This window comes from Penicillium coprophilum (assembly GCF_028826855.1).
Source record: "Penicillium coprophilum strain IBT 35676 chromosome Unknown utg000002l_segment0_segment1, whole genome shotgun sequence".
In the NCBI taxonomy this organism is placed as follows: Eukaryota; Fungi; Ascomycota; class Eurotiomycetes; order Eurotiales; family Aspergillaceae; genus Penicillium; species Penicillium coprophilum.
The window spans coordinates 4,692,263-4,703,550 of NW_026622722.1; the positions used below are offsets into that span (position 1 = coordinate 4,692,263).

An 11,288-nucleotide genomic window follows, 5' to 3' on the forward strand; every position below is an offset into this window, starting at 1 on the left:
AAGAACTATCCTTTCTGATCTTCTCCTATAGTCAAGGATTGATCTCTGTCATGAACGGGACTTTTTCCTGCATTCACCCCGCAATGCATTGCTGACCCCCTTCACACCATGAGAAGTCCTCCACACGTTTTACCAGAGCTTCTGAAATCCGCTGAATTTGATATTTTCTTTTCTCCATAAGAGATCTGGAATATCAACATCTTTTTCTGCTTGATTCTCGCACCACCAAAAATATCAAAATCCATCAAAATCATCCAGGAAAAAAAAATACCGATGACAAACCTAGTCACTCCTTCCTTTGGGAAGCTAGTCGCATCCAAAACGCTTGATGGCCATACTGGTTGGATTTGGGATGTCACTCTTTCTAACAATGGCCAAATTCTGGCCTCGGTCTCCAATGACATGATGATCCGTCTATGGAACCCCAACACCGGTCTCCAGCGCGGCGCTGCAAAAGACAACGGCCATTCCCACTGGGTGCGCGCTGTGAGATTTTCTCCGGCAGGCCGATTCTTAGCCACCGCGTCCGATGATATGACCATTCGCATCAGCGATGTAAATACCGGGTTCACCTACCGCATGCTGCAAGGCCACACCGGCAAAGTGCGAGCGGTGGAGTTCTCCCCCGACGGAAGAACCCTCGCTTCAGCCTCAGATGATTTCACGGTCCGACTGTGGAATGCGAGCTCGGGCTCGCTACTCAAGACCCTCACTGGGCACTCGGGCTGGGTACGGGCGGTTGCCTTTTCACCTGACGGCAAGACTGTCGCTTCAACTTCGGACGATAACACAATTCGCCTCTGGGATACAACTACCGGCAATGAAATCCATCAACTTACTGGCCATGAAACATCAATCAGGGCTGTCTGCTTCTCTCCTAATGGGAAGCTGCTCGCGTCCGGGTCGCAGGACAAGGACGTGCGCATCTGGGATACGACTTCTGGCGACCTGCTCAACGTTCTCCGCGGTCACTCGGGACCTATTCGCGTGATCGCATTTTCTACTGATGGGAACCAGGTGGCGTCTGCGGCTGATGACCAGACGATCCGCGTATGGGCTGCCCCACTAGGGTTTGTCTGCGTCAGAGTCTTAACGGGGTATTCCGGATGGGTTCGTGCCATGACTTTGTCTAGCGATGAAAACATGGTAGTCTACACATCTGATGACATGACTATCAAGATCTGGAACTCGGCGTGATTCTCCCTCGACAATGGCCTGGGCCTGCCTAGGAATACGAGGGGATTTCCTTTCTCGTTGACGCACGCGTTTATTTGTTATTTTTTTTTTGTTTGAGATACCCACCAATGTTCATGATTCTTCAGCTCGCATGCAATCCCTTGCGATTAGCAATCATCTAAATTTAATTCAAAAGCTGGAACCACACCTTGTCTCCATCGCCTTCAAACGGGGTCGAAGTCGCTAGAGCCAACATCTAACTCATTTGATGTCCACTTTTTTTCACGAGCACTGATTTGTGCGTCAGATTTCAATCCACATGCCCTGTACATACAAAAATGTGAGACACGGGTAGGTGCTGGATGCGTACTGGATGTGCTGCAGATCTCTACCTATTCATAACATTTGTCCAGGCTAGTGTGAGTCACTCGGAATCTTCTACCTTAGTTTATCAGCCAATGGGATAACATGTTTTGTTACTACCCCTGTCGCAAATGCTTGATCAGTGTCGTATCAAAGTCGGCAAAGATGAACATCTTGGCTTTAGAGCTCCAAGACTCAAGTTGAGAGAATGTGCCCTTCGGCATTTCTGTCTTGCTAGTATCTTGACTGAGACTCAGACTATGAACCAACCAGTAAATACATCAAACGAACCAATTTTAAATGAAAATTCCCACCAAGTCTATGATATCAAAAACAAACCCGCAATCACAAAGAATGTCATCCAACAAAAGGCCGAGATACAACAAACCCAGTCCTTGACCATTGACTTTGAAGAAAATGACCCTGGAAACCCACTGAACTGGCCCAAATCAAAGAAATGGACAATAACAATGATCGTCTCTCTTTCGGTGTTTCTAATGCCACTATCTTCGTCAATTGTCGCACCCGAGTTGAGTACCATAAAAGACGAACTACACATGGGCAGCTCACTAGAAGCAGTTCTCGTCATGTCAACTTTCGTCCTGACCTACTGTCTCGGACCTCTACTACTCGGCCCATTGAGCGAGATATATGGAAGAGCCGCAGTCTTGCATTCCGGGAATACATTTTACCTGATCTTCAACCTGGTATGTGGATTCGCTCGAAATAAAGGCGAATTACTCGCCTCTCGTCTCCTCGCCGGCTTCGGAGGCGCCGGCGGACTTGTTGTGAGTACGCTCCTTCCTCTACAGCTATGTCCTCCCCTAATATGCCAAACATAGGTGGGCGCTGGTATCATCAGCGACTGCTTCCCCAAAGAAGAGCGCGGCTGGGTCATCGCCATCTATAATCTTGGGCCTGTCTTCGGCCCTTCCCTGGGGGCTGTCATTGGTGGGTTTATCACTCAATACACAACATGGCGCTGGGCATTCTGGGCAACATCCATCTTCGACGGGGTCTTGATTGTGCTTGGCTTGCTTGCCATGCAGGAGACATACCCACCTGTCATTCTCACGAGGAGAAAGGCGAGGATGCTGAAAACGGCTGCGCCAAATACTCTACTGAAGACACCTTATGAGAAGCCAGACCAGACTCTCGGCCAGTTATATCGCAACTCTCTTCTCAGGCCCCTGCAGCTCCTGAGAGTCCAGCCCATCGTCCAGCTCCTAGCCATATTTTATGCCTATCTATACGGACTGATGTACCTAGTTCTCTCAACTTTCACAACTCTCTGGGAAGAGAAGTACCACCAGCCCCTCGGTCCAGCTAGTCTGAACTACCTGGCGTTAGGAATCGGATACTTCCTGGGCTCGCAAGTGTGCGGGTTCCTCGCAGATCCGATATGCAGATCCCTGAAAAAGAAACATGACGGGAATGGCAAACCGGAATTTAGAGTAATTCTCATGTTTCCCGCCTCGATCCTCGCCCCTGTCGGTCTGCTCTGGTACGGATGGGCAGCGCAGGCCGTCACTCATTGGATTGTGCCTGATCTTGGCATTGCGCTGTTTGCCGGCGCTGCGATGGTTCTGTTCCAGTGTACCAGTGCGTATCTGTATGAGGCTTTTACATTGTATGCGGCTAGTGCGACGGGCGCTGTTTATATTCTTCGTGGATTAACGGGGTTCGGGTTTCCTCTTTTTGGTCCGAGGATGTATCAGTCATTGGGTTATGGGTGGGGGACTACTATACTGGCTCTTGTTGCTGTTGTTGTGGGCTTTCCGGTGCCTGTTATTCTTTGGAGATATGGTGAGAGACTTAGAACTAAGAGTAGTTATGCTGTTGGGTAAAGTTCTGATTTGAAAGATATGTTTTAATTGATTTTGCACAATAAATGGAAGGACAAATGACTTTATAAAGCAGATTGTTTTGAACAACAGGTATCATACGTGAAGCTAGCATGGATATACGTAACCTCGGTCTAAATGATTCACCTCCGCACCTACTAATACCCCAGATTTGGACCTTGGATTCTCTGACACCTCAATCAACGATTTCCAACGCTTGACAATGTCTGATAACTACGGCAGCTACCAAACGGAAATCTATGGCAAGGGTGCCTTGATGGGCATCCTACCCGGCGTAACCACCGACCCCCGCAAGCTAGAGGAACAAGCTCGGAAGTCTCTAGGCGTTCGCGCGTTCAATTATGTCGCCGGCGGAGCAGGCGAGAAAGCTACAATGGATAGCAACCGGCTGGCATTCCGGCAGTGGAAGCTGTAGGTTTCTAAATGTGTACCACAATACCCAGAAACTAACGAACGAGGCCGATAGAATCCCGCGTATGATGCGAAATGTGAGTTACGACAATACACAATGAAAATACTGTTCTAGCTGACCGACGCAGACACCCGAACAAGACGTTTCAGTCGAGCTCTTCGGCCAAAAATACGATAATCCCCTTATTGTAGCGCCGGTCGGCGTACAGGGCATCTTCCACGAAGACAAGGAGACAGGTCTTGCAGAAGTATGCGAGGAAGTCGGGGTACCGTATACGATGAGCACGGCGAGCACGAGCTCGATTGAAGACGTTGCGACCGCCAACAAGGACGGGAAGCGCTGGTATCAGCTGTACTGGCCTAGGGACAATGACGTTACCTTGTCGCTGCTCAAGCGGGCAAAAGAGAACGGGTTCTCGGTCCTGGTTGTTACCTTGGATACATGGTCGCTGGCATGGCGACCGGCGGATTTGGATAACGCCTATGTACCCTTTATCAAGGGGGTGGGGAACCAGGTCGGTTTTAGCGATCCTGTTTTCCGCGCGAAGTTCGAGAAGGAAACTGGATCGAAGATTGAGGAGGATATCATCGGTGCTTCGCGTGCGTGGATCGGGGACATTTTCGCTGGCAGTCCACATTCGTGGGAGGATTTGGCTTTCTTGAGGGAGAATTGGGATGGGCCGATTGTTCTGAAGGGAATTCAGCACGTGGATGATGCGAGGTTGGCGCTGAAATATGGATGTGATGGGATTGTGGTATCAAATCATGGTGGTCAGTGATTTCTTTGCCTTTTTTTCTCATGTCCTCTAATCATTTTCATCCAGGCCGTCAAGTGGATGGTGCTATTGGGTCTCTGGACGTTCTTCCGGAAATAGTCGATGCAGTCGGGGACAAGATGACGGTAATTTTCGATTCCGGGATTCGGACAGGTTCGGATGTGATCAAGGCACTGTGTTTAGGAGCCAAAGCAGTTCTTGTTGGTCGACCGGTGATTTACGGATTGAGCATTCAGGGCCGAGACGGGGCCAGACAGGTGCTCAAGGGTCTTTTGGCCGATTTGTGGCAGAACATGGGCCTATCGGGGATTCGGAGAGTGCAGGACTGCGACCGGAGTCAGATCCGCAAGGTGCAGTATGGAGGTGACGTGAAGGCGATGATGTAGAGTGAATCAGATTGAGTACGGAGTACTCCGTACGTACGTGTATAGAAATCCGGGAAGTCGATCACATGTTACTACACATGTGAAATGGCCGATCTTCAACAGTTGGGATTACCAGGCTTACAGGCTCACAACATGGCGGCACTGTAAATGTAAAATCTTCATGGATTGAATATTCCTGATATGTTTCCAAAGTCTAAGGATGAAGCAAAACCTGACGATATCACTATGGACTATGCCCACGCTCACGCTCCCTCAGGATCAACTCTACTCCCGCGGCCAGTCGCGTCATTGATATCTTTGATTACCCAGTCAACCTCACTATCCTTACGACTAGGTACATTCTTTGGCGGGGCAGCTCTGGATGGCGCGCGAGCCACAACTCTGACTAGCTTGGAACTAAGCCGGGCTTTAGTCGAAGGAATCTTGACGAGGGCAGGACGAGATGTCGCCATTCGTAGTGGCGATGAACACGGTAGAACAGAAGCCGAGTCTCTCCTCGAGCGAAGTGTATGTTCCTGAACCCCTGCAGGGGCAGTCGACTTGGTCCTAACTAACAACCCCCTAGTTGGCAACGCTCCACACGACAGTGACCTCGGCATCTTTTTTTGCCGCAGCAACTTTTCATTTCTCGTCAACTACTCTGTCATCTGTTGCAAATATATCGCAGGCGCTTCTGTCTACTTTGGATGCCATTCTTGGGTCTACCGAGTCTTCGAGAGCTATTGCGGCCATTATCACGCTTATTCGGCGTGAATTTAGATCCGTTGAACCCGGTGCAAGTACCGAGAATATCGGCGTTGGGGATCTCCTCATCGGCTCTCTAGGCTTCGCGCTATTGCAGCGTTGGGGTAAGAAGAATACCGAAAGACATCTGCGGCAGAATGGCGGGGATGAGATTGTTTGGGATGTTGTCATCCTGGACAACGGCGCAAGAGCAGATGTGATCGGGTTCCATCAACTGCAATTTCCCGATCGCAATAATGAGGAGTTCGTGGAACCTGGCAGTGCTTCCTTTGTGATGCCTGGAAATGGTGAGGAAGCCTTGGATGTAGTTCGGCGGTCGAGCTTGTCTGATTCATTTGGGCATCGCCTCTCTATTCCACTAGATGGTCAGCAGCAAGTGTCTGATGAGGATATCCGCGCTTATATTATGAGCCAACTTCCACCGGGCTGTCACGCATCTATTAGATCGGAAGTCCTGACCGCGCGGACGATCACGGTCGATATATACGATGATGATACAGCAGAGATCGCTGCGCCGCCTGGTACGAAGATGATAGAGGAGAGATTCCATCATGACCATGATCATGGGGATATCAATACGGCTGATGACCAGCGACGATCTCCCAGGCATACAGTGGTGTTTAGGACAGCCTTCAACAAATCCCAGGATACCCAGCTGCGACACTATGATGGCTCTGGAATTTCTGTCCTACCTGAGCCTAATCATCATAAACGAGCATTGCCGAGCAACTCATTGTCCAGTAGTCCGGTGAAGTCTCAACATGATCATTCTCATTTGCATCCCGATGCCACTCAGAGCGTTGCTCCCAAGCACCGTGAAATGATTCCGGACTCGCCGACTGAATCTTCCCGGCCTACGCTGAGCAAAGGCCCATTCGCAAAATTTGCACAAAAGGTTAAGCCAGCTGTTCTGGAAAGAAATGAGGTCAAGCGGTCACCAGGAAAGAGGTCATCTATAAACTCATCTGGGCCCTCGGTGGTTACAAGTCCGCGTCTGCCTCCCAGGCCTACAAAAGGAACAGCGGCTGTGAAGCAAGCAACTGCGCAAGAGGCTTCCAGCAGACCCACTCTCAAGAAGAGCCAAACCGAACCTCTAAGCTATCGACCGACAACCCCTGTCCCAAATCGGGGGTTAAGAAGGTCGCCCTTCCCTAACTCCACTCAAAGACAATCGCCAGAGTCGCAAGGGAAACACACTTCATCTCACGATATGCATGCTTCAAGGGGCTCACGAGGGGGCCATTTCGCGATGCGAGAGAAGAGTCAAGAGTCGCTCCTCACTCAAACCGACACATTCTTATCACGTCGTGGTGTTGGTACGCGTCCTGGATCACCTGCCGCGGTCCAGACTCACGTTCGCAGCAGCAGCTCCTTGTCTGTGACACGATCAGAGGCAGACGGGAATGTGTATGCAAATGATAGCCGTCCTGGCTCGTCAGCTATGCATCACAGATCCCGATCATACACCCCCAGCCTGTATTCACTAGCAACTGCTGGGTCTGAGACCTCGCTACTGCTTGCGCATCGGCCTCGCAAAAGTGCGTATGAAGATATGGAAACCATCCAGGCGCTCAACCGCGATGGCTTTGTTCCAGGCATCTTTCCAGAGAGACACTTCGTACAAAACATTCGCCGGTTCTGCCGGTTCTCCGCTGCCTCATATGGCTCGAATGCGCTCAAAGTCATGGGCGTTCATAATGGCTCGAAGAATCTACCTAATACCAAGTCAGACGGCCACGAGCACAGTGCGTTCTCAGAGAACGCAGGTCTCCCGCCCTCTACGATCCTCCTATCGTCATTCGTTGATCCAGCTGGTGGCTCCAACTCAGCTGGCGAAACAGAGACAGGCTTCCCACTGATCCACTATCTTTCCATCGATCACGACTCCAAAGCTGTGGTCCTGACTCTACGAGGAACATGGGGCTTCGAGGACATCCTCACAGACATGACCTGCGATTACGACGACCTTGAATGGCAGGGCAAAAGCTGGAAGGTGCACAAAGGCATGCACGCCTCAGCCAAGCGGCTTCTAGAGGGCGGCGGCGGCCGAGTAATGATCACCCTACGCGCAGCACTAGAAGAATTCCAAGACTACGGCATAGTTCTATGCGGACACTCGCTTGGCGGAGGCGTCGCAGCCCTTCTCGCAACGATGATTTCAGAACCAAACCCATCCACAACAGGCACATCCTTCATAACAAGCTCATACCAACCCGCCACTCGTCCCCGCTTCTTAACCGCAGATGCCAACCCCAGCACTCCAGACCCAAGCCCACCAACCTACACCCTCCCCGCGAACCGACCAATCCATGTCTACGCCTACGGGCCCCCGGCCACGATGTCCCCCTTCCTCCGCCTCGCCACACGGGGCCTAATAACAACAATCGTGAACGGCTCAGACATAGTCCCCAGCCTGTCACTAGGCATCCTACACGACATGCACACAGCGTCGCTATCCTTCAAAGACGACGCCACAGGCGCGAAAGCACACATCCGACAACGGGTCCGCGATTCCCTCCGCCAAAGCATTATCCACAAATTCTACGTCAACCAGCCACCGCTAGTCGTCAATGCGGGCGACGGCGTCGGCGAAGATGCCTGGGCGTGGAAGACGTTGAAACTGCTGCGGGATGAGATGCGTGCGCCGAAGCTTATGCCGCCCGGTGAGGTGTTTGTCGTTGAGACGATGCGGGTTCTGCAGCGGGATGCGTTTACAGCGCCGGAGCTTGGGATCGATGGGTTTCCGCGTCTTGGAAGGCCTGCGACTCGTGTGCAGATTCGGTTTATTCGGGATGTGGATGCTTGGTTTGGTGAGTTGCGGTTTGCGGGGGGATGTTGAGTGATCATAATCCGGCACGGTATGAAACTAGTCTTGCTGCGTTGGTGAGGGGGTCTTGGACGAGTAGATCTCACGGTTGTTGTATTTATGGTTATGATGATTTGATGATATCTTAAGGGCACAGATAGACAAGAATCAATGTGTATAAGGACAGGGACAATTTTTCGATTCCGTCAGTGAGTCCCTCATGATTGATGCAGTTTGGATAAGAAGCTGCTCATGGAACTTGGCTTGTCGTAAGAACGACCGTGGCGGAGGAACTGTGAGCAGCCTTTGGTGGGACCACCTGAGCATCGATATAATAGAACTACAAGCACTACAAAGACAAGTACAGGATCAAAAAACACGGAGATATAGTCTTCATCATAGAATATACATTGAGAATCGTAATTTTATATAGTGTATCCAAGAACCGACCCATCTAAACCATATGGGAATCCGATAAAAAGAATCAAAACCAAGATCCAGGGTATCATCACGGCATCACACATAGCGCCAAACAAAAGAAATCCCCACCATACAAAGGAAATAACCCCCTTGAAAAAAAAGAACATGACAAGAATCGAAAGAATACCGAGATATGCCACAAGCGCCTTATACAACAAGCGCAGTGGCGACAGCAGCAGGGCCCGGGCGACCAGAGTGGCAACCACGCTCATGGCGCTTCATGTTGCTGCGCACAGAGAAAGCCTTACCGCAGCCGGTATGCGTGCAGCGGAAGGGCTTCTCACCAGTGTGCGAGTGGGAGTGGATGCGCAAGGAAGAAGGGCGCGAGAAAGCCTTGTGGCAGGTACGGCAGATATACCGGTCGTGGTTCTGCTGGTACGGGGCTGAGGTCGAGGGCGGGAAGTAGTGGTGGTGCTGCCAGGCCGGGGTGACGGGGGAGATGAGAGCCGGAGACGAGTGGGCGTGGGAGTGGGGGTGAGGCTGCTGCGTCTGGACCTGGACTGCGGGCATCTGGGGAGCTGATGCTGGGGTTGAGGGCTGGAAGGATGATGCGGTTGGTGGACGAGGATAGTACATTGGCTGTTGAGGAGCGTCGATTGGAGATGTGTAGGATGAGACGCTTGGTGCGGGCGAGGCGTAGGGTGCTGAGTTGCGGGGGATGTGGATTGAGCTGGTGCTGGAGATTGAGGAACGGTGAAGATGGTGGTGGGCTTCCTTGTGCGAGAGCGACTCCACGGGTGATGCGCGACGGTGAGCGTGGCCGGAGCCGGGGCGCATAGGTGGTGTTGGGGGCATCTCGTAGGACTGGACCCGGATGTGGCGTTCACCGAGAGATGGTGAGAGGCGTTGGCGCTCTGAGAGGTATGTGGTTAGTGATAATGTTTTTAGGTTGTGGTATGTTTGGAGTGCTCACTAGCTGCTTGCTGAGCACCATCGGCACCCTCAAAGAGAGATGAGATTGAAGGCAATGAGACCTTGGGCTCTTCGGCTGGCGGCGACAGAGGCGGCGAGCGCTTATAGTAGCTGGACTCGAGAGGAGTATACATCGGCTTGACAGCCGCGTGAGACAGAAGGTTGGAGAGATCCATGATGAAGAGAGGTGATGGAGAGGTTTGATCCAAGTGCGTTTCAAGTTCAGCTTGTTCAGTGAGTGGGGGATGCCACGAGGTTTATACCTAGAAAGCAGGCGGGCGGCTTTGGATGATCGCCAGCGGACGATGCCGATTCAAGCAAAATTACGATTTACGTTACCATTTTTTGATTATTTTCATTTTTTATTTTGTAATTATTTTAATTCAATTTCTCTTTCCGGAGTATTTTTATTATTTTTAATGAGACGCAGTCTGCTCCAAAGCTTAATTTAATTGATTTTTTCCACTTTAGGTTTAATAAATTCAATTTAAAATTAATCTAAGCGAGATAAAAAAATAGATAATAAACCTTTTCGGAGATTAACGTGGGGAATGACGATTCAACCACGCGAGAGAGGCAAAAGCCCTAACCACCAGCCTTGTGGGATGTGCAGCCCCTAAACCCAAATTGGGAGGCCGTAAAAACCCCGTTGGACGATTGCACCTCGGCTACGGTTAGTGCAGATCCTGCTGGACCTGTCACATATCACAAGCCACCCCATAAACGGCTGATCGATCAGGGATCTGTTGATCTACGAGAGCAATGAGCGGGTTATATTCAGAGTAGAGGTTGATTCATTGATTCTCTTGATCACTTCTTTTGCACTAAAAAGATGAAGATAGGAATATAAAGTCGAAACCCGGGGATAACACGGTTCAGGAGATCATTTGTCGCGTGGCTATGGAGAAAAACGGCGCAAGCGAAAAGGGAAGGTCACAAAGGGATGTGACTAGTCCGTTTCGGGTCACACCTCCGGAACCTTGGATTCACATTTACGCCTGCGCTGCTTATACGCTGAACAGGGTGCTCCGTCCATACTATCCATGGATTGGCCATGCACTGTGAATTTAATTTAATCTATTTCCATCACCGCTATAATCTCGGGTTGTCATCACCCAGGGCGGCTCTAAGCGCTGGGGGCGAGACCAGAAGGAGTGTCTGAAACAGAGTCAATCCATGGCCCTGGGCTCGCTTAAACGGACCTTCCAGGTACTCCGTACAGTGTACATACCTTGATGTATGTACATCATGCATGGGGGAAAACTGGTTTGTCTCCCACTCTGTTGCATGATACGTATACAATATCCAATTAATTTGTGATATACTCTTGTCGCAGTCTAATCGTGGATCTAGTGTTAGATTGGAGAGG

General features: G+C 50.7%; 5 protein-coding genes across 5 annotated transcripts; 4 read left to right on the forward strand and 1 right to left on the reverse strand.

Annotated features, from left to right (window-relative positions):
* Window positions 1-273: 273 nt before the first annotated feature.
* On the forward strand, window positions 274-1,197 carry N7500_003825 (WD40 repeat domain-containing protein; the record flags this gene model as incomplete). The annotated part of the gene is made up of 1 exon (XM_056674971.1): window positions 274-1,197. The coding sequence occupies one exon, from the start codon at window positions 274-276 to the stop codon at window positions 1,195-1,197; it is 924 nt and encodes a 307-aa protein (XP_056535496.1).
* An 812-nt stretch (window positions 1,198-2,009) lies between these two features.
* On the forward strand, window positions 2,010-3,386 carry N7500_003826 (uncharacterized protein; the record flags this gene model as incomplete). Its single annotated transcript, XM_056674972.1, has 2 exons — window positions 2,010-2,327; window positions 2,382-3,386. 2 exons carry the CDS (start codon window positions 2,010-2,012, stop codon window positions 3,384-3,386), a joined length of 1,323 nt encoding a protein of 440 aa, XP_056535497.1.
* A 220-nt stretch (window positions 3,387-3,606) lies between these two features.
* On the forward strand, window positions 3,607-4,977 carry N7500_003827 (lactate 2-monooxygenase; the record flags this gene model as incomplete). The annotated part of the gene is made up of 4 exons (XM_056674973.1): window positions 3,607-3,815; window positions 3,871-3,892; window positions 3,944-4,586; window positions 4,640-4,977. The coding sequence occupies 4 exons, from the start codon at window positions 3,607-3,609 to the stop codon at window positions 4,975-4,977; spliced, it is 1,212 nt and encodes a 403-aa protein (XP_056535498.1).
* Window positions 4,978-5,202: 225 nt separating this feature from the next.
* N7500_003828 (lipase family protein) lies at window positions 5,203-8,560 on the forward strand (the record flags this gene model as incomplete). The annotated part of the gene is made up of 2 exons (XM_056674974.1): window positions 5,203-5,484; window positions 5,543-8,560. The coding sequence occupies 2 exons, from the start codon at window positions 5,203-5,205 to the stop codon at window positions 8,558-8,560; spliced, it is 3,300 nt and encodes a 1,099-aa protein (XP_056535499.1).
* Window positions 8,561-9,154: 594 nt separating this feature from the next.
* N7500_003829 (Zinc finger C2H2) lies at window positions 9,155-10,095 on the reverse strand (the record flags this gene model as incomplete). The annotated part of the gene is made up of 2 exons (XM_056674975.1): window positions 9,155-9,861; window positions 9,921-10,095. The coding sequence occupies 2 exons, from the start codon at window positions 10,093-10,095 to the stop codon at window positions 9,155-9,157; spliced, it is 882 nt and encodes a 293-aa protein (XP_056535500.1).
* Window positions 10,096-11,288: the final 1,193 nt, after the last annotated feature.